The sequence below is a fragment of the Portunus trituberculatus genome, chromosome 32 (genome assembly GCF_017591435.1).
Source record: "Portunus trituberculatus isolate SZX2019 chromosome 32, ASM1759143v1, whole genome shotgun sequence".
Classification (NCBI taxonomy): domain Eukaryota; kingdom Metazoa; phylum Arthropoda; class Malacostraca; order Decapoda; family Portunidae; genus Portunus; species Portunus trituberculatus.
In genome coordinates, this window is record NC_059286.1 from 11,222,722 (window position 1) to 11,246,139 (window position 23,418).

Genomic DNA, 23,418 nt, shown 5'->3' on the forward strand with positions numbered 1-23,418 from the left:
TTCCTCCTCCTTCCTCTTCCTCCTCCTCCTATTCCTCCTCCTCCTCCTCCTCCCTAGCTGAATCAAAGCCAACTTCCTATTCTGTATCTTGGCAGAGGAAGGACAACCAACACAGCAGCGGCCAAAACGAGGAAACCTAACCAAAAGGAGGACAAAAAAACACAAAAAAAGGGGAAAAAAGGGGAAAAATATGAAAACTTTGAGGAAAAATACTTAAAGAATAAAGGAAAATAAAATGAAGGAAAACTGATAGGGAAAAATAGAGGACAGAGACAGAGAGAGAGAGAGAGAGAGGATGGAAAAACAGGAAACAGGATCACACGAAGGAGTGAAAGAAATGAAGAAAGGAAAAATAGAGAAAGAGAGAGAAAAGAAACAAAAAGGGAAAAGACGATAGACAATGAAACGAGGGAGGAAAATCGGGAAATGAAGGAGGAGAGAATAGGAAATAGAGGGAAGGAGGAAATGAGGAAGGAGGAAAGGAGGAGGGAGGAAAGGAAGATGAAAGTATTTGCCTCCACGACCAGACCACGAGACTCATCACGAATTGATTATAAAGTGATGGAAGCAATAACGAGAAAAAGAGGAGGAGGAGGAAGAGGAGGAAGAGGAGGAGGAAGAAGAGGAGGTTCATTTTTCTATCCTCTTCCTTCTTCCCCTTCCTCCTTTTCCTTTCCATCTTTACTGTTCTTGTCTTTTTATTCTTATTTCTATTCTTCTTTCTCTCTCATTTTTCTACTCTCTTCCTTCTTCCTCTTCCTCCTTTCCCTTTCCATCTTTACTCTTCTTCTCTTCTTATACTTATACTTTATTCTTCTCTCTCTCCCATCTCCTTTTTTTTCATTTTTACTCTTCTTCCACCTCTTCTTTTTCTTTCTCTTCCTCTTCTTTCTCCTCCATCTTCTCCTTTCATCTTTACTCTTCTTCCTTCTCCTCTTCTTCTTGGGCTTCTTCCTCCTCCACCTTTTCCTCCTCCACCTCCTTTTATCCACTTTACTATTCTTCTTCCATCTCTTCTTCTTCCTCCTGCTTCTCTTCTTTCTTCTTCACCTTCTCTTTTCATCTTTACTATTCTTCTTCATTCTCTTCTTCTTCTTCTTCCTACTCCTCTTCTTCTTCCTCCACCTTCTCTTCATCTTAGCTATTCTTCTTCCTCCTCCTCTTGATCTTTACTATTCTTCTTCTTCTTCTTCTTCTTCTTTATTCTTTAGTTCTCCCTTTGTAATCTTTAAAAATCCTCCTTTTCTTCTTCCTCCTCCTCCTCCTCTTCCACCTCCTCCTCCTCCTCCTCCTCCTCTTCCTCCTCTTTCAGTTCAGATATTCCCTCCTTTCCAATTTACATTCATATGAACTAAAATATTCAAAGGCAATAAATAAAGTATTCTTACCAGACACATTATCCGTTTTAGAGAAAGAGAGAGACACACACACACACACACACACACACACACACACACACACACACGCAGACAGAGTACCCACAAGTCATAAATTACATTACAATCCCAGATATCTGCAAAATTTGAGTGCCCCATCAATATTACAGAACCATCTCCGAACTTATTTGAATTACATTACCGAGTCTATTAAAAATGCATCAAGATTCATTGGGGGTCTGTTGTCTCAAGTCTTGGCTGTGTCTCTTCGGCAGGAGCGGGGAAGGTCAGACTAAAGAGAGAGGAGCAATAAGCGAAAAAGGCGGTAAATTATGCAGTGTTTATGTGTAGCTGTGTTATTGAAAGTAGTGAGAGGAGAATGGTGGATAGTGAGAGTGTCATAAAGGGTAGTGGTGAGAGGAGAATGGTGACTAGTGAGAGTGCTATAGAGAGTAGTGGTGAGAGGAAGAAGAGGTATAGATGATAGAGATGATAGGAGTTGGAAAAAAAATAGAAGGAAAGACGAGTTTGGTACGAGATTTTTTATGTAAGAAATCTGACCAAAAGACAATAAACTATAATAAAAAAAACAAAAACCCACTTAGAAGCCAGTTCCCAAGCAGATCCGGGAGATTTACCCCACACAAATGGTATCAAAGTCTCAAAACCTCCCTCTTAAATGAGTTCAGGTCAAAGAAAAGGAGGAAATACAGAAGCAGGCAGGGAGTTCCAGAGTGTACCAGAGTTTACACAGAGTTATACAGAAAAGTAGATAAACATTAAATATGGAGAGTGAATGAAAAAAAAATCTATGAGTGATATTTGAAGAAAGGTGAATAAATGTGATGGGAGAGAGGAGAGAATGGTGGTGATGGTGATGGTGGTGGTGATGGTGGTGGTGGTGATGGTGGTGGTGGTGACGGTGTTGGTGGTGGTGAGAGAGAATGGGTGAGTGTGTAGTAGGAGTAATACATTAGGAGTGTGACGGGGAATAGGTGAATAAGGAGAGAGAGAGAGAGAGAGAGAGAGAGAGAGAGAGAGAGAACAAAGCGCTTTCATTGGCAGGGAATATAAATAAATCATATTATCGACAGTTGCCCTTCTCTCCCTCCTTTTGTTCCTCCATCTCTTCCTCCTCTTCTTGATCCTTCTCCTCTTCCTCCTCCTTCCCCTCCTCTACCTATAAAAACAATCAACAAACAATAATAATCACTAGCCCAAACAAAACCCCACAATTTCAACAGACAGATAATAAAGAGAGAGAAAATAATAACACACTCTAACACAAAAAATATATAAATGTCAAAGGCAGGTAATATAGAAGGGCAAGATGGAAAAGAGAAGCATTAGAGAACAATGAACAATAATACATTCTCACTACCTAATAAAAAGAAAACACTCACGATTATAAAGCAAAGAAATGTAAGATGAGTAAGTACAGTAGAGGAAGAGAGAGAGAGAGAGAAGAGGAGTAACAACAGTAGAAAAGAGAACAATGAACAATATTACATTCTCTCTACCGAATAAAGAGAAAACACTCACGATTTTAAAGAGAGGAAATGTAAGAGAGTGAGACAGAAGAGAGAAAGAGAAGAGGAGTAACTACAGTAGAAAAGAGAACAATAAACAATAATATATTCTCTCTACCTAATAAAGAGAAAACACTCACGATTTTAAAGAGAGGAAATGTAAGAGAGTGAGACAGAAGAGAACTACAGTACATGATAAGTCTGCACTCTATTGCTACCTAGCGTTAATACTTACGTCAACAAAGACAGGGAGAGGGGAACAACAACAACAACAACAACAACAACAACAACAACAACAACAACAACAACAGCAAAACGAGGGAGAAGAAGGAAAAGGAGAAGGACAAGAAGAAGAGGAACAACAACAACAACAACAACAACAACAAAATGAAGGAGAAGGAGAAGGGGACAAGAAGAAGAAGAGGAGGAGGAGGACGAGGAAAAGGAACAACAACAGCAACAACAACAACAACAACAACAACAACAACAACAACAACAACAACAACAACAACAACAACAACAATAATAATAACAGCAGCAACAAAAACAACAACAACAACAACAAGAGTGGGAGGAGAAGAAGAAGAGGAACAACAACAACAACAACAACAAGAGGGAGAAAAAGAAGAAGAAGAAGAAGAAGAGGAAAAAGATGATGATGATGAAGATGATGATGATAATGATGATAAAAAAGAACAAGAAAAGGAAGAACAAGAAAAAAAAACTAAAAGCAAGAAGAAAAAGAAGAACAAGAACAAGAAGAGCAAGAACAAGAACAAAAACAAGAAAGAAGAAGAAGAAGAAGAAGAAGGAGAGAAAGAAGAAGATACGACTTTAGAACCAAAACAACAGAAGCAAACGATCAATAAACAATAAACAATGCAGAATACGAACAAAGAGAGGAGGAGGAGGAGGAGAAGGAGGAGGAGGAGGAGGAGGAGGAGGAGGAGGAGGAGGAGGAAGAGAGAGGAAGAGGAGAAGAGAAGGAAGGGAGATAACAAGGCAAACACAGGTAAGCAGACATCAATAAACAACAGGTGTTCATAAATCAAGGTTACATTACCGAACACACAGAAAATGAGAGAAATTGAGTGGAAAGCTGCATCTAAGAGGGACACATTAGGAAGGGAGGGAAAACCATTAGTATTATGTACAAATCTTCCGAAGCATGATGGAAGTGGTGGGTTGGTGTCTAAGTGGTTATGATGCTATGTGTCTTTCCTCCTCCTCCTCCTCCTCCTCCTCCTCCTCCTCCTCCTCCTCCTTTTATTATCATTATTATTATTATTATTATTATTGTTCCTTCCTCCTCCTTTTCTTTTATCCATTTTTTCCTTCTCGTCTTGGTCATGTCCCTCTTCTTCCTCCTCTTCCTCCTCTTCTTCTTCCTCTTCTTTTTTCCCTCTTTTTCTTCTTCCTTTTCTTCTTCTTTTCTTCTTCCTCTTCTTTCTCTTCCTCTTCTTTTTCTTTTTTCTTTTCCTTCTTTTCTTCTTGTTCTTTTATTCTAGTTATAATCATAATGCATTACGTCTTTCTCTCTCTTCTTCTTCTTCCTCTTCTTCCTCTTCCTGTTCTTCTTTTTCTTCTCTTTTTTACTTCCTTCTTTTTTTGTTGTGAGTTTTCTTTATCATGCTCATAATCCAGTACGTCTTCCCCCTTCTTCTTCTTCTTCTTCTTCTTCTTCTTCTTCTTCTTCTTCCTCCTCCTCCTTTTATCTTCCTCTTCTTCTTTTTTTCTTTATCTTTCTCTTCTTCCTTCTTTTCTTCTTGTACTTTTTTTCCTTCTCGTCTTGGTCATAATGTAATACGTCTTCTCTCTCTTCTTCTTCTTCTTCCACCTCTTCTTCTTCTTCTTCTTCTTCTTCTTTCCTTCTCCTTTATTCTTCTTTCTTTTCATCTTGTGCATCTTCCCTGGTCATGCTCATAATGCAGTATGTCTTCCCCCTTCTTCTTCTTCTTCTTTCTCTTCTTCTTTCTCTTCTTTTTCTTTTCCTTCTCGTTTTTCTTCCTCCTTTTCTTCTTGCCATTATTATTATTATTATTCCATCTCCTTTATTTTTCTTATCCTCGTTTTCCTTCTTCTCCTCCTCCTCCTCCTCCTCCTCCTCCTCCTCCTCCTCCTCCTCCTCTCCTCTTCCTCCTCCTCCTCCTCGTTCTCTTCCTTCATTTAAACTATTGATGAGTTCTGTATTGATTTTTTTTCTTGCATTTTTACTTTTTTTCTTATTTTTGTTACCATTTTCATTGGACACTTTCGTTTCTCATTTCAACTGTATCTTTTTGTATCCTCTTCTTCTTCTTCTTCTTCTTCTTCTTCTTCTTCTTCTTCTTCTTCTTAAATTTAACACCAAGAACAAGAAGCAGGGAAAAATAAAACTACATTGGTGGAATAATGAGAACAGGGAGAAATTGAGGTAAAAATCAAGAGAGAGAGAGAGAGAGAGAGAGAGAGAGAGAGAGAGAGAAAGAAATGAAAAGTGGGTGAAAATGTAGAGGAATTCAAGGAGGGTTTAAAAATAGACTAGAGGGAAGAGGTGAGTTGGAGAGAGCATTGAACACCTTATGAACACTGGCAGTGTACGAGCAGTGACACCTTACACTTGGGTTAATATTCAATGCTGTACTCTCTCTCTCTCTCTCTCTCTCTCTCTCTCTCTCTCTCTCTCTCTCTCTCTCTCTCTCTCTCTCTCTCTCTCTCTCTCTCTGATATATCTGGTTTTCCTCCTCCACTTTACTTTTGTTTTCTTCCTCTCCTCATTTGCAGTATTTCAGAAATTTGGACGTTTTTCTTTCGTTTTCAGTTTCTCCCTTTTCTTACAACATGCACTCTCTCTCTCTCTGTCTCTCTCTCTCTCTCTCTCTCTCTCTCTCTCTCTCTCTCTCTCTCTCTCTCTCTCTCTCTCTCTCTCTCTCTCTCTCTCTCTCTCTCTCTCTCTCTCTCTCTCTCTCTCTCTCTCTCTCTCTCTCTCTCTCTCTCTCTCTCTCTCTCTCTCTCTCTCTCTCTCTCTCTCTCTCTCTCTCTCTCTCTCTCTCTCTCTACTCTCAACTTCCTTACTTCATAAATTCTCTCTCTCTCTCTCTCTCTCTCTCTCTCTCTCTCTCTCTCTCTCTCTCTCTCTCTCTCTCTCTCTCTCTCTCTCTCTCTCTCTCTCTCCTTGATTCCTCTGTTTCCTTCCTTTTTATAGCGATTCTTAACTCTCTTCCTTCACTCTTCGTCAATTTCGTCATTTTTTCTTTCTTTTTCTTCATTCTTCTTTTTTTAGTTAATCATTCACTCTTTCCCTCTTCCTCTTCCTTCCTTCCTTTTTTCACCTCGCTATACTTTTGTCCTTCTTCAGTCCTTCATCCCTTCTTCAGCCTTCCTTTCCTTCCTTTCTTCCTTTTCGTCCTCCCTTCTCTTTCTCCCTCCTACACAAACATTTCTAAATATTACTCACTCTCATAATCTTTTTTTCATTTCCTTCAACCCTTTCCCTCCTTCCTTCCTCCTCCTTCCTTCCTTCCTTCTTTCCTTCTTCGTAGTATATTCGCCCTTCCCTTCCCTTCCCTTCCTTCCTCCTACACAAACATTTCCACCAATCACTCACTCATATACTCATTTTTCACTTCCTCCAGCCCTTTCCTTCCTTCCCTCCCGGCACAATCTCTCTCCATATATTCGTCTCTTAGCAATACAGACAATTTTCCGAGGCAGCAGAAGCCAAGCCCTCGCGACGCCTTCATTCTAGATCCACAAATTTACCTTATCGTCCTGCCAGGCTCCAGCATGATTCCCATTCCATTTCAGGCCGCTTTCATCAAAATATACTCTCTCTCTCTCTCTCTCTCTCTCTCTCTCTCTCTCTCTCTCTTTCAATTTTTTTTTTTTTTCTTTATGTTTTCCTGTGTTTTCTTAGTTTTTCTTTTTCTATTTTTTTTCCTTCTGTTTTGTCTTCATCAAATTACTCTTCCTCTCCCTCTCTCTCTCTCTCTCTCTCTCTCTCTCTCTCTCTCTCTCTCTCTCTCTCTCTCTCTCTCTCTCTCTCTCTCTTTTTTTTATTTTTCTGCGAGGTTTCATTATTTTTCTTTTGGTTTTCTTTTCCTTCTCTTCTTTCATTTTTCCTTTTCTTTTTTTTTCTATCCTGCCTTCTTTTCTTATTCTATCTTCTTTATTCTCCAGTTTTTATCATCTATACTTCTCTCTTCCCTTCTCTTTTTTCTCCTTCCTTTTTTAACTCGCTCAAAAACTTATCTCTTCTTTTTTCCTTCTTCTTTCCTGCAGTTCACATTTTTTTCTATTCCATCTCTTTTATTTTTTTTTTCCTTTCTTTCTGTTTTCCTTTCATTCCACTTCCTTCAAAATATTTTCTTCTGCGTTTCATTCCTTCTCATTCTCCTCGCCTGGTTTTCCTTCCTTTCCCTTCCTTTCCTTCCTCTCTCTCTCTCTCTCTCTCTCTCTCTCTCTCTCTCTCTCTCTCTCTCTCTCTCTCTCTCTCTCATAAACGTAAGAAATAGAAATGAGTAACCAAAGATGAAAGATGATAAGAGAGAAGAGGAGAATAAAGAGGTAGACAAGAGGAAGGGAAAAGGAAAGAGGAGGAAGAGGAGGAGGTCTGATGGAGGTAAGAGGATATAGAGTAAAAGAAAATGAAAAGATGAATGATGGAAAAGAAGAGGAGGAAGAGGAAGAGGAAGAAGAAAACAAGAGGAAGAGGAAGAGGACAAGGAGGGAGGGAGGGAGTTATACGCTGTCAAACTCACAACTTAGACGCGTTACTTGTGTCCACCAAACTTTGAAGGAAAAAAACACAAAAAAAAAAAAAAAAAAAGGAAAAAGTACAAAAAAGGAAACGTGTAGGAAACCGCGTCCGACACACACACACACACACACACACACACACACACACACACACACACACACACACACACACACACACGTTGATATATCCTTCTAACTACTAAAGATAATCAAACGAGGGAAAAAAATAATGGACAAGGTAAAGCAGAGGAGGAGGAGGAGGAGGAGGAGGAGGAGGAGGAGGAGGAGGAGGAGGAGGAAAAGCAGGAGGAAGAAAAAGAAGAACACTCGACCCGGATTAATTGTAGTTAAACTTTAAAACATTTTTCCCACACAAGCCAGCGCCGTTTTACTTAATTAACTGTCCAGAGAGAGAGAGAGAGAGAGAGAGAGAGAGAGAGAGAGAGAGAGAGAGAGAGAACCTAGTAAACATCACAAAAACACACGCACATCACAAACACATGAAAAGTACACAAAAGACAAAAAAAACACATTTCTCTTCGATTTTCTTTATTTTTTTTTCCTTTTTCTCCTTCATATTTCCCATGTTCTTCTCTCTTCTGTCGACTGCAAGAGAACATGATCCTGAAAAGTGTGTGTGTGTGTGTGTGTGTGTGTGTGTGTGTGTGTGTGTGTGTGTGTGTGTGTGTGTGTGTGTGTGTGTGTGTGTGTGTTTCTTACTTTTCTTTTTTTCTCCATCTATTTCTCTCTATTCCCGACTCCTTTCTTTTCTTTTTCTTTTTTTCTCTTTTCTCTTTTTCTCTATTCTTTCAAAAAATGCATCTATGTTTCCCTAACTTTATTTTCCACCACGTCTTTCTCTCTCTCTCTCTCTCTCTCTCTCTCTCTCTCTCTCTCTCTCTCTCTCATTTGCATCTCCACTTAAACTTATTTCATATTCCTTTTATATCCCCTTCCACTTTTACCTCACTTTCCTCCTCCTCTCCTCCCCTCTTCCTTTCTCTCTCTCTCTCTCTCTCTCTCTCTCTCTCTCTCTCTCTCTCTCTCTCTCTCTCTCTCTCTCTCTCTCTCTCTCTCTCTCTCGTCTATCCTTTCATCTCCCCTTCACCCTCTCATGCTCTCCTCCTGATCTTCTCTCCTTGTTTTTCGCTCCCCCTCCACTTCACTTCCCTCTCCGTCTCCCTCTCTCCCTCTCTCTCTCTCTCTCTCTCTCTCTCTCTCTCTCTCTCTCTCTCTCTTACCATACCTTTCCACATGGATAAAAAACTGAAGCCCTTTTAGTCTGCAATATACAAATGTACATATGAAAGAAATGATAAAGGATAAGAGAGAGAGAGAGAGAGAGAGAGAGAGAGAGAGAGAGAGAGAGAGAGAGAGAGAGAGAGAGAGAGAGAGAGAGAGAGAGAATGGAGATAGACACTCACACATACAGGCTAACTGAAAATGGATGAGAATGATTGACAGATAGAGCAAAAGAGAAACAGACAAACGGAATGAAAGAGGAAAAACAGAGAGAAAGAATGAATGACAAAACAGACAAAATAAATGACAATCACACAAACAGACAGAAAGAAAACGGAAAAAAAAAACAGATATTAACACCAACGCACTCACAGACACACACACACACACACACACACACAGACACACAATAATAAAAATAATACTAATACTAATAAGAGTAATGATTATAACAGCAGTCACAATTCACACCAATAACACTAAACTTCCATAAAAAACAGGAACAATACAGCGCTGATATTTAACCGAGTGATTCCATAACTTCAAAAGGCAAACACAGCCAGCCAGACACCCACCCAGTCCACGCGTGTTGTGTTTAATTCTCCTTTGTAAATCATGGCTCGTTCTTTGCGCTCTTAATGGAATGGACGGCACCTTCTCGCTCTGGTGACGGTCGTGGTGGTGAGGTTAACTATAATGGTGATGATAATGGTGGTGGTGGTGATTCCAATGGTGGTGGTGGTGGTGGTAATGAGGAGGAATGTGATAATGGGTGGTGGTGGGTTGGTGGTGGTGGTGGTGGTGTGTGGTGGTGTTGGTGGTAGTAGTAGTAGTAGTAGTAGTAGCAGTAGTAGTAGTAAAGATGATGATGATGATGATGATGATGATGGGAAGAACAAAAAGAAAAAGAAAAAGAAAAAAAAAAAGAAGAATGAACAACAACAATAACAACAACAATAGCAGCACACACACACACACACACACACACACACACACACACACACACACACACACACACTTCCAGCTTAATTACATTCGCTGACGTCTTCATATTTCTGGCTCTTTAAAATTTATGGGTTAATATTTTTCCTACCATGACCTGCAGGAGGAGGAGGAGGAGGAGGAGGAGGAGGAGGATGCAGGAGGATGCAGGAGGAGGAAGAAGATTTTTGGCTTCGTTGAAAAATAGCACGCGAGATCCATCCAAAAATATATAAACTTGACTCCAATAAACTAAAGTACCTCTATTGTTTCCTTCTTTATTTTTCAGTCCAGCAGCGGCGTCTCCTCATTACCCGGCAGTACTGAGGCGCGCATTCAGAAACTCACTGCTCTCTCACCACGATTGTTTCCAAGGGCTAGAGTATTGATTAGCCGTGTTCTAAAGACTGTTGCGTCTATTATTACCCCTCAATACTGGGACACATTTTTACCTTGAGATTTGCGTACGATTAGACCATTTTATTGACACTGGCAAGGTTCTATGGAAGTCAGAAGATTAATGGCAACAGTCTTCACTATTTTAATCCCCAATATAAGTTTCTGAAGCTATATAAAATCACCAAATAGTAAGCAGAATGAATAAGGAAACGCGTCATGATAATAAAGGGTTAATACAGAAATTGTGTTATTCTTTCATTAGAACTGTAGAAACATCTCTAAAAAATCACGTGTGCCTTCAGCTTAACACGAATTTTTTAAAGGCCACAGACTTGATTAACCAGGTTCTCAAGACTGTTTCGCCTATTAGTAGTGTAGAAACCGTATTAATTTCTTTACTAGAACTGTAGAAACACCTTTAAAGAAAAGCAGTTTGCCTTAAACTCAACACGACTGATTTCAAAGGCCACAGAATTGATTAACCGTGTTCTCAAGACTGTTTCACCCAATAGTAATGCGAAAATCTTGTTAATTTCTTCACCAGAACTATAGAAACATTTTTAAAAACCCGTGTGTCTCGTGTAAAGTATTATGAAAGTAGTGGAGGTGCTGAACAGAAACGTTTTAAGAATATTGCTCCGAGATGTCAATTTTGTGAGTACTTCAGTAACAACATGGTTTCTTTCCTTCTTTCATCCCTTCCTTCCTTGCTGCCTTCCTTCCTTCCTTCCTTCCTTCTTTCCTTCTTCCATTTTTTTTCCTTCCATCCTTCTTCCTTCCTTCCTTCCTTCCTTCCTTCCTTCCTTCCTTCCTGGTGTCACCTTTTCTACAGTCCAAGAATAGAATATCAAAACACGACTGTAAGAAATCGAAATGTAATCTTATCATCCTCACATTTCCTTTTCCCTCGTTATCTTTCGCTTCCTTTAATAGCAATACAATGAAAGGGCAAATAAAAATAGAAATAAAATCAGTGGAAAGAGGAAAAGATCAAAAGCTCTCTCTACCAGCTTGACACAAAGGGAAGATAACACAGGCACACGTGACTAACACACCAGGATGATACTAAAAAAATATTCTTTTTTCTAACAAGTGTAAATAACATCACAATAACCTTTACAGAAAATTTCAGGCGCATAGACAAAAAGGTTAGTTAATCTAGACACACACACACACACACACACACACACACACACACACACACACACACACACACACACACACACACACACACACACACACACACACACACACACACACACACACGAAATGAAGCAGACGATAAGGAATTAAGAGAGAGAGTAAAGGATGAAGAGGAGAAAATAAGGCAGTTCTAACTAGACATTGTAATGATAAGAGGAAGAAAAGGAAGTAAAGGAGAAAAAATGGGAAGAAAAAAGAAAGATAAGGAAGAAATAGGGATGCCAAAATAAGAGAAAATAGAGGAAGAGAAAAGAAAGAAAAGAAAAAGAGGAAGAGGTTATAAAAGAGGAAGAAGAAGGAGGAGGAGGAAAAAAGAGGTGCAACGTGGTTTTGGTTACAATGCAATTAAGAGAGAAAGGAAAGGAGAAGGAAAAGATAAAAGAGAAAAGACACAAAAAACCTTCCTCTCTTCTATTCTTCCTCTATCATCCATTCATTAACCCTTTTGTCTCCTTCTCTCTCCTTTCATCTCTTCCTTCTTCTCTAAAACAATATGATACGTAGCTCTCTCTCTCTCTCTCTCTCTCTCTCTCTCTCTCTCTCTCTCTCTCTCTCTCTCTCTCTCTCTCTCTCTCTCAACCAGTCGATAATTAACAAACTCATGATAATAGATTACATTAACGCACTCCATTACCACTAGTGTTTCCATTCAAGTGCTCTCTAATGGAGGAATGCAAACACACACACACACACACACACACACACACACACACACACACACACACACACACACACACACACACACACCAACTTAGATTTTAAAAGAACAGTGTGCGTGGTCGTGCGAGAGAGTGAAGGATTAGGGATAAAACATCTCGTATATGTTTTGATTTCATTTATTTTCGTCGCCCCAAGAGTGAGTGAAACTTGTGAAATAAAGTCGCAATAAAAGTCATAAAAAAGGAAGAGGATAAAAAAGAGCCATGAAAACTATATAACTTTCCATGAATCTAGTTACTCGCCGGGAAAAAACAACAATGAAAAGGTTATTCCATTTTTTTCTTTTTTATTTCCTTATTTTTATTGCCTGGAGTGAAAGAGGACAAGGGAAAAGGAGGAAAAAATGTCAAGTGGAGGAGGGAAATATGTAAAAGAAAGGGGAATAATGAAACGACTGGATAAAAAATAGTTATAGCGAGGATTAGAAATTAAATGAAGATGGAAATAGAACGTGTATTGGTAAGGTAAGGTTAGGTTAGGTTAGGTTAGGTTAGGTTAGGTTAGGTTAGGTTAGGTTAGGTTAGGTTAGGTTAGGTTAGGTTAGGTTAGGTTAGGTTAGGTTAGGTTAGGTTAGGTTAGGTTAGGTTAGGTTAGGTTAGGTTAGGTTAGGTTAGGTTAGGTTAGGTTAGGTTAGGTTAGGTTAGGTTAGGTTAGGTTAGGTTAGGTTAGGTTAGGTAGGTTAGGTTAGGTTAGGTTAGGTTAGGTTAGGTTAGGTTAGGTTAGGTTAGGTTAGGTTAGGTTAGGTAAGGCAAGGTAAAGTAAGGTAAAAGAAGGTAAGGTAAGGTAAGGCAAGGTCAGGTTAGGCAGAGAGGTAACATTAAACTGGCTAAGACAAGGTAAGACAATGAGAGGTAAGGTTATCTTTAGTTAAGGTGAAATGAGCTAAGTTTGAATAAGATGAGATGATAATGAATAATTAAAAAGAACAAATACAAACAAACAGACAAAAATACACACAAAAAAAAAAAAAAAAACACCCTCATTGTCATTCCTCCACTCCCTCCACACACACACACAGACACAACATCCTCAACACACAAACACGTGCAAACAAAATGCGAATATAAATAATGAAGAAAACCACTCGCAGCAACAATAAAAACACACAGAAGGGAAACAAACAAACACAAGGCACTCCAAACTGATCGTCCTGATAATCAATGCAAATATGAAACCTGAGAGAAAGAAAGAAAATGGAAGAGAGAGAGAGAGAGAGAGAGAGAGAGAGAGAGAGAGAGAGAGAGAGAGAGAGAGAGAGAGAGAGAGAGAGAGAGAGAGAGAGAGAGAGAGAGAGAGAGAGAGAGAGACCAATAAATCTATACTGTCACTTCACAAACAAAAACAAAAAGGAAGGAAAAAGAAAAACTGAAAACTGCGACACATATCAGGCCAGTGTAATACTAATAGTAGTAGTAGTAGTGGTAGTAGTAGTAGTAGTAGTAGTAGTAGTAGTAGTAGTAGTGGTAGTAGTTGTTGATGTTATTGATGATGATGATGTTGTTGTCGTTGTTGTCGTTGTTGTTGTTGTTGTTTCTGTTGTTGTTATCATAGAAACCTTTGGAGAGATCACTCAGTCAGTCAGTCAGTCAATTAGTCAGTCAGTCAGTCAGTCAGTCAGTCAGTCAGTCAATTACGTATATAAATCTTTCCCTCCTCTATATCTTATTTATCCGGCCAATCTGCAATTTTGTGGAGGGTTTGCCAAGGACTCCACGCTTCGTGTCAGGAGGGCAGAGCATTTCCTATTTAAATCAGAATCGGCAGGTGAGTCAGAGATTGAAGTTATTAGAACCAATACAGGGAAGTTGGCCTTTTACAAAACTGGCGGTGGTAGTAGTAATAGTAGTAGTAGTAGTAGTAGTAGAAGCAGTAGAAGCAGTAGAAGTAGAAGTAGTAGTAGTAGTAGTAGTAGTAGTAGTAGTAGTAGTAGTAGTAGTAGTAGTAGTAGTAGTAGTAGTAGTAGTAGTAGCAAAAATATAAAAAAAAGGAGAAAGAAGAAGAAGAAGAAGAAGAAGAAGAAGAAGAAGAAGAAGAAGAAGAAGAAAAACAAAAAAGGAAAAAGACATAGTAGTAGCAGTAGCAGTAGCAGTAGCAGCAGTAGTAGTGAACCAGGCATGCAGGTCCAGTGTTTTACCAGTGGAGATGAAAGCTTGAGAATATTCTAGGTAATAATAAAGTACACGATTTAATTAACTCGTATGTGCACTTAAAAGACCGATAAGCTCTGTGGTGTCTGGCAAAACTCTTTGTATAATATCACGAACGCTATGCAATTTTCAGGCTGCAATAGACTGATTTAATGAGCTCCAAGAAGACACCGGGACTGTGAAGTTAATTAAATAAGAGAGGAGGGCAGAAAAATTAAACATTCAACTTATTCGGCATACATTTCTGCTGAGGGAGAACATCACAACAGTAAAAACAGGATGAATATGTTGAAATTTCTCAAAGCCCCTTCAATACTGAGACGCATTTTTTTTAACCATGACTTTTTCGGTGTTTAGAATATTTATTTGCTTTAGGAAAGGTCTATGGAGGTCAAACGATTAATGGCCAAAGTCTTTACTATTTTAATCCCCACAAGTGAAAACGCAGGATGGTACTCAAGGGATTAATAACACGTGACTCCATAAAAAATACAAAGATTCAGAAAACATTAAAGAAAAATAAGCAATAAAAACGCGGTATGGTACTGAAGGGATTAATAGCACAAGACTCCATGAAAAAACACAAAGATCAAGAAATGTAAGCAAAATTTACAAAGATTCAGAAAACATTAAAGAAAAGTAAGCAAAATTATTCCAAAATAAATACGAAGATAAAGAAAAGCAAGATTATTCCTTAAATGAAAACACTGCACAAGGTAACGAACCACTTACACTCACCAATAATTCAAGCGCAGCAACTTTTTTTTATTTCCTGAAGCAAACAACACAGCACGGGAAAATGTTGATAAGGACAAGAAAAAAGACTGAAAAAGAAAAGAGAAAGATAAAACCACATAGCACGAAATAAAGTAAACAAAAGACAATGAAAAGAAAATATTAACTCACGGAACTTGACCACAAATCCTCAAGGGGAAACAATTTTATTTATTTATTTATTTATTTACTTGTGATCTTGTTACGCACCACTTACACTCACCAATAATTTAGGGGTAGCAACTTTTTATTTTCTGAAGCAAACAACACACCACAACATTATCATTTCTTCAAAAACAGAGAGAAGAATATGAGCATTAAAAAACACACACAACAGATACCAACCTGTCTTTCTCAACCACACACAACACATCACGAGACATTTAACTCAAGCAAACGAAACACAAAGTAAAAAAGATGTAACGAGAAGCAAAATATTCGTTGATCCTTCTGAAACACACACAGCACGTCACAATATTTCACTCACCCCACAAAAAAGACAGAAGAAACAAATCGATCTAAAACACAAAACAACACAAACCAACAGCAAATAATGAAAATGCACCACACCAACACATCACCACACTACCACATCACCACACCACCACATCACTATCTCAAATCATTATCTCAACCTCACACTTTAGCTCCTATTCTCAAACACTTCTATGATTCAAATCCACTATTTCAAAAGGCTTTATTCAAATTTACATGAGTTTTTAAGGTGTTTTTACGGTTCTAGAGGCAGAGTGACGAGAGTTTTACATTATTAACAGGAGAAAAATTCTTGAAAACTCTGCTAATTATCTCTATCGCCTTGAAGAATAGCCGAGGTGAGAGAGAAGAGCGTTTTTAAGAAAGTTTGTATGATTCTAGAGACAGAATGACAAGATTTCTACAATATTAACAGGAGAAACACTTGAAAAACCGCTAATCATCTTTGTGGCCTTGGAGAATAGTCGTGATGAGAGAGAGAAGAACGTTTTTAAGAAAGTTTGTATGGTTCTAGTAGCAGAGTGATAAGATTTCTACATTATTAACTTCACTATCTCACAGGCTCACTATCTCACCGATCTCAGAGCCTCACTATTTCAACACCTCACATGCTCAACTCATTTCATTAAGTTTTCTCCTTACTCACTATCTTTCACTCTTCACTATCTCACTTATTCAATTCACTGTCTCATTCCCTCAGTATCTTTCACTCTTCACTATCTCACACCTCATTTAGTATTCATAAAATTATCTCACTCACCCGCTATCTTTTACTCATCACAATCTCACAACTCACTTATTCAACTCATTAACTCACTGTCTCATTCCTTCATTATCTTTTCCTCTTCACAATCTCACACCTCACGCGTCACAGGGGCAGAGCAGCGACGAATACCAGAGCTGTGTCGTTGCGTTACCAATGCAAGATGTTCGTGTACCGCAACACCGCCTCGCACTGTCTTCTACCTGTTACATGAACGTGGAGGAGAACAACTTGTACCGACGAGAAGAACACGTGACTTCATATTACCTATTTATGTTCTTACTTGTTGACTTTTTTTTTTTTTGAAAGTTGCTGGAAAAGTTTTCTCTCTCTCTCTCTCTCTCTCTCTCTCTCTCTCTCTCTCTCTCTCTCTCTCTCTCTCTCTCTCTCTCTCGTTTTTCTTTAGTTTTTTCAACTCTTCCTCCTGTTTTGTCTCATTTTTTCTTTTTTCGTATTTTCCTGTTTCCTTTGTTTTCTCTTTTCAACTTTACTCTTATTTTCTCATGTTTTTATTAATTTCCTCTCTCTCTCTCTCTCTCTCTCTCTCTCTCTCTCTCTCTCTCTCTCTCTCTCTCTCTCCAGCACATTTTATCACTACAAAAAGGAGGAGAAAAATGCAATAAACGAAATAAATATCGATTAACACTCGATTTTCAACAATATCAGAGAGAGAGAGAGAGAGAGAGAGAGAGAGAGAGAGAGAGAGCTGCACTGGTGAGAAAATTGGATTCTTCCCGCTTTGTTGGAAATTAATATTCAACAGGAAGGTGTTTTTGCTTCAGAGGAGGAGGAGGAGAAGGAGGAGGAGGAGGAGGAGGAGGAGGAGGAGGAGGAGGAGGAGGAGGAGGAGGAGGAGGAGGAGGAGGAGGAGGAGGAGGAGGATCATACGAGAATACAAAAGATGAAGGGAACTAAAAAAAAGTTACTGAAAATGAGAAAGAAAATTGTATAAAGAGAGAGAGAGAGAGAGAGAGAGAGAGAGAGAGAGAGAGAGAGAGAGAGAGAGAGAGAGAGAGAGAGAGAGAGAGAGAGAGAGAGAGAGAGAGAGAGAGAGAGAGAGAGAGAGAGGAAATGAAAGAAAAATAAATGCAAATCTTTCAAGGAAGAGAGAAAGTGAATCAGAATAAATGAAAGGAAACGAGAGAGAGAGAGAGAGAGAGAGAGAGAGAGAGAGAGAGAGAGAGAGAGAGAGAGAGAGAGAGAGAGAGAGAGAGAGAGAGAGAGAGAGAGAGAGAGAGACACCAACGCATCCATCAAAACCCACGTAAAACCAAACAATATTCGTTTTTCCTACACCAGAACCACTCAGAATAAAAATCCAACTATCTCACCTTCCTTTGTGTTCCTTTGTGTCATCCCTCTCTCTCTCTCTCTCTCTCTCTCTCTCTCTCTCTCTCTCTCTCTCTACAATGACCCTCGAAACATGACAGCAATAAAGACGTTTAACTATGACGTAACTCTAACGCACGCGGTCTTCACTCAAAAACTGTTCTATGCACCTGGAAACCAATTATCTAGCGGTATATGAGGCGTCTCTTTATTACGAGCTGCTCTATATGTGTGTGTGTGTGTGTGTGTGTGTGTGTGTGTGTGTGTGTGTGTGTTGGCAGGTGTGATATAGTGCGTGAGTGTCTGTCTTTCTCTCTCTCTCTCTCTCTCTCTCTCTCTCTCTCTCTCTCTCTCTCTCTCTCTCTCTGTGCATGCCGCATTCGCAATTTGAGTGATATTTATGTAGTGTGTGTGTGTGTGTGTGTGTGTGTGTGTGTGTGTGTGTGTGTGTGTGCCTGTGGGTGTCTGGGTGGAAATGCTTTTATTTATTCGAGACTGCAGTGGTAGTTTTCTCTCTCTCTCTCTCTCTCTCTCTCTCTCTCTCTCTCTCTCTCTCTCTCTCTGAACCCACCCTCTCCTCCTCTTCTGCACCCTCCACACAACACGGAGGGATCAGATTACCCAGTCAGCCTCCCTTCCTCTCTCTCTCTCTCTCTCTCTCTCTCTCTCTCTCTACTATCACACCCCCGCGCCACCACCCACCACGCCCCTCCACGCCTCGCCTTAAAGAATAAATACTACAACTTCCCTCTCACTTTTACTCTCCAGGGAAGGAATAGTTTAATAATGAAGTCAAAAATGAAGTCGACGGGTGAAACTTTCCTGCCCAAGTGATGAGTGGAAAAACTTGCTCAGTCCGTCGGGAGGACTTGTATGATTTGACGTGGGAAAAGTTTGTGTCCATGTTCTTTTCTGGTCCTTTCTCGGCCGTCGTGTCTCTTGTCTCTTGTCTTGTCTCCTCTCCTCTCCTCTCGTCTCGTATCTGGGGCAGTATTCAGAAACGCTTTGCTCTCTCACGAAGTGAAAGATACTCATGTTTTTAAGGGTATTTTTTATGGTTTTATATTGGATTAGCAAGATTTCTAGTTGATCATAAAGAGAAACTGTCTTGAAAACCCGGCTGGTCGTCTCTGGGGACTTGAAAATTTGTCGTGGAGAGAGAGGAAGACGTTTCTGAATATGGCTGCTGCTGGTCCTGCGCGTCACGACTCGCAGAAAGTCATTCGTGTTAAAAATAGGTAACGTGGTTTGCAGGAAAGTTAGCTCGCTTTGTCAATGTATAGAAAAGTAAAGCATGCGTGTGTTCACTACGAAGTTTACGGATAGAAAGATTATTTTTCTCGATTGGCATTTTTCTCTCGGTGCCTCTTGACGAAGGACATCGTGGCGTTTCGCGAGATTATACCCAGAGTCGTCCTTCCTTCCCTCGGGTGTGACCAGGATTCGAACCCCTGTGGTAGAAGACACTAAGGAATACGAAGCACATGCGGTTCTACTGTATCACGGCGGCATCATTAACCCCTTCAGTACTGAGACACATTTTAGAAAAAGGATGGACAAAAGAAACCCATCAGTTTGTCTCTGTATTAACCAATCTATCAGAGGATGCAGAAATAATATGCCCTGTCAGTGTATGTTACCTATCTGTCAATCTAAATATCTGTCTAGCTATTAAAAGATGGAAAAAAAATCTAACTGCCTCTGTGTTTGTATATGTATCTGTATATGTGTATCTGTATATGTATTTAAATTTTCAATCAATCAATGAAAAAATCTATCTATTAAAAGAATGGACAAGAAAAAAAAACACCAATCTGTTTGAGTATTAACCAATCTATCAGAAAATGTAGAAATATGTGCATCTGTCTACCTGTCATGTGAGTCTATTAACCTTTACCTGTATTAAGTTAGCCATCAAAGGACCAACAACTCGAACCAAAGCAAGACGCAACCACGCAGCCACGCCAGCCATTGTCTCCCACTCGTTCACATCAAAGTACTGCAGGGGGAACATGAACACTAATATAATGAAGGGCCAAAATACACCAGTCCTTTTCCCAATTCGTTGTTTTTATCTATTCTTTTCTTTTTGGTGAAAGGTAATTGAGTTATATTTAATCCACTCAACCGTGCTTCCAGGAATTCTCTCTCTCTCTCTCTCTCTCTCTCTCTCTCTCTCTCTCTCTCTCTCTCTCTCTCTCTCTCTGGAATTTGTACTGCTAACTTGTTTTCCTCCACTTCTCCATTGCTTACATCAATATTCTCTCCATTACTCCATGTCACTCCTACTCCTTAATGCATCTCTTCCTCCCTTCCTTCCTCCCTTCCTCCTCCTCCTCCTCCTCCTCCTCCTCCTCCTCCTCCTCCTCCTCCTCCTCCTCCTCCTCAATTTCCTCTACTCTTAGTGTGCCTTTGAGAATATTACTCGCATTCACTAATGAAGTCATAACTATCTCTCTCTCTCTCTCTCTCTCTCTCTCTCTCTCTCTCTCTCTCTCTCTCTCTCTCTCTCAAGACTAATTTTAGACTATACAACGTTTATTTTTCTCTGACGTTTTTTCTCTTCCCTTTCTTCCTTACAAACAAACACCAGCTAACGACGTCTATGTTTTCCAAGACTCCACAGCGACAAAGTTGTAATCACTTTTCTATTTCACTCCTTCCCCCTTCTCCCCTTGACCTCAATGCGACTTCCCTCTCATTCTGTACCTATACATATACATACAAACATACGTACACCACATGTCTTCTTGTTCCTCCTCTCTTCTCTCTCATTTTCTCTCCTTTTTTTTTTTTGTGTGTGTGAGAGAGAAAGAAAGAAAGAAAGAAAGAAAGAAAGAAAGAGAGAGAGAGAGAGAGAGAGAGAGAGAGAGAGAGAGAGAGAGAGAGAGAGAGAGAGACAGACAGACAGACAGACAGACAGACAGACAGACAGACAGACAGACAGACAGACACACACACACACACACACACACACACACACACACACACACACACACACACACACACACACACACACACACACACACACACACACACAGAGAGAGAGAGAGAGAGAGAGAGAGAGAGAGAGAGAGAGAGAGAGAGAGAGAGTCTGGTAGCTTTAATATGGCGATACAATTGGGATCTGGGAATCTTGGTCTTCCCATTACATCCCTCCTTTCACTGATCGATAGATAAATGGACAGGCAGACAGGAACACGTGGCCTGATAGATATATGCCTAGATAGATAGATAGATAGGAAAGGTACTTGTATTTATGGAGCTGTTTATCTATCTAGGAATGTATTTGTCGATCTACCTGTCCATTAGTCTATTGAAGTGCACGTCTATCTATTTATTTATTCATGATGTGGTTTATCTATTTAGCTCTTTCTATTTGTCTATTTATCTATATGTCTATTTAAATTGTTATCTATTTTCTATCTATCTACCTAATTTTTTTCTGTTCACCTCTCTATTCATCTAATTCCTTATGTGCTTCTCTAAATTTATGTATATTTCTCTGTCTATTCATCTACGTATCTTTGAATATTGTACACAAAACGTAAATTGAGAAAGAGACACACATACACACAGACAGACACACAGACAGACACACAGACAGACACAGAGACAGACCCTTATACTTACCTAACCACAAACATCACTTAACAAAACCTAGAAAAACACATACCAATTTGATAAGAAAAAAAAAATAAACAGAAAAGTAGGCAAAAAAAAAATCAGAATGCCAAATATAAAAGTAAAGAGGCGTAATACAGGTGACATATTTCTACAGGTATTTTACAGGTAAGACCTAAGTGGAAATAGTTTTGTGAGTACCTGTAAGTGTAGACGCCGCTGTGTGTCTCTTCAGCCTCCTGTAATGAGAGAGAGAGAAAAAAAAACACTGTTAATCACTGCAATACTATGACACATTTTCACCTTAACATTTGTGTGTGTTACATTTAATACTGACAAATTAATTATGTGGAAAACCTTAACGTAATAGATGATGTGAAGAAAAATAGATAAATATGCAACTTTCCAACATTCATAAAAACATAAAAATTAATTAACCCCCTTCAGTACTGTGACACATTTTTACCTTGAGATTTGTGTGCGATTAGACCATTTTATTGACATTAGGAAGGCTCTATGGAGGTCAGAAGGTTAATGGCCAGAGACTTCACTAGCTTACTTCCCCACAAGAGTTTCCAAAGCTGTATGAAATCACCATGTAGTAAGCAGAGTGAATATGGAAACGCGACATGGTACTTACTGGGTTAACTGTAAATGTGCTTAGAGAAATTAGTTTAGTAAGGAAAGGAAGGGTAAACAAGAAGAGAAATAAAAAAAAGAATGTAGAAAGCACCATATGAATGACAACAAGGAGAAAAGTGAACAAGAAAAATATGGAAAAATTAAGAAAATGAGAGTAAGAAGAACAAGAGCAAGAAAAGAACAAGAATATGCAGGAAAAACAAGAAAAACTGTAGAATGCACAATACGGATGAGAACAAGGAGAAAAGAAGTAAACAAGAAACAAAACATGAAAAAATTAGAACAAGAACAAGAACAAGAACATACAGAAAACAACAAAAACAAAAGATTAACTGTAAAGAAGCACAATGTGAATGAGAACAAGAAGAAAAGAAATAAAAAGAAGCAAAAACATGAAAAAAGAAAAGAGTAAGAAGAAAAACAAGAACAAGAAAAAGAACATGTAGAAAAACAAAAACATAAACAAAAATAGTAAAATGTAGCAAAAAAAACATGAAAAAGAAAATAAGACCAAGAAAAACAAAAACAAAAACAAGAAAATGCAGGAGAAAAATAAAACAAATAAAAAAAATGTAAAAAGAACAATATAAATGAGAACAAGAAGAAAAAAAAGTAAAAGGAGCAAAAAAAACATGAAAAAGAAAACAAGAACAAGAAAATGCAGGAAAAACAAGAAAAAACATCAACACCAACAAGAAATAACGAGAAAAAATAACAGCAACAACAACACCAAAGAGAATAACAACGACGATAACAAATAATAATGGCAGTAACAGCAAAACTAACAAACTAACACACGTAGTAACACAAACAGGTACCCAGCCTAGACGTGCACAACATTTCCAAATAAACAATAAAAAAGGATCGGCTCGTGATAAGCTGTAAATAATGACACAAAAAATGCAACACTTTATTTCAGGCGGTAAAAAATAAAAGAAGTGGAAATCATTTGCAGGTAAGCACGGTATTAAGTTTTTTTCTTTCTTTTTATAATCGGAAAATTCCTCTCTCTCTCTCTCTCTCTCTCTCTCTCTCTCTCTCACACACACACACACACACACCGCGTAGTGTAGTGGTTAGCACGCTCGACTCACAATCGAGAGGGCCGGGTTCGAATCCCGGCGGGCGAGGCAAATGGGCAAGCCTCTTAATGTGTGGGGTGTGTTCACCTAGCAGTAAATAGGTACGGGATGTAACACGAGGGGTTGTGGTCTCGCTTTCCCGGTGTGTGGAGTGTGTTGTGGTCTCAGTCCTTCCCGAAGATCGGTCTATGAGCTCTGAGCTCGCTCCGTAATGGGGAAGACTGGGTGGGTGACCAGCAGGCGACCGAGGTGAATTACACACACACACACACACACACACACACACACACACACACACGTATATTTTTATCATTCGAGGTAACGCTGGAAAAATAGCATCAGTTCAGGAGAAAGTATTATGAAAGAGTAGCATTG

General features: G+C 39.1%; 1 protein-coding gene across 3 annotated transcripts in view; it reads right to left on the reverse strand.

Annotated features, from left to right (window-relative positions):
• Nucleotides 1-23,418, reverse strand: part of LOC123511917 — a 79,027-nt gene that overhangs the window by 15,410 nt on the left and 40,199 nt on the right. For 2 of the 3 annotated variants that reach the window (XR_006676979.1, XR_006676981.1), the window contains exon 3: nucleotides 21,521-21,558. Coding sequence is in view for 1 of the 3 variants with exons in the window: in XM_045267997.1 (XP_045123932.1) it covers nucleotides 19,687-19,694; nucleotides 21,521-21,558 (46 nt within the window). In the remaining 2 variants the exon portion in view is untranslated. Of the gene's footprint in view, nucleotides 1-19,616; nucleotides 19,695-21,520; nucleotides 21,559-23,418 lie in introns of those variants that run through there. The other variant, XM_045267997.1, reaches the window with a different exon arrangement.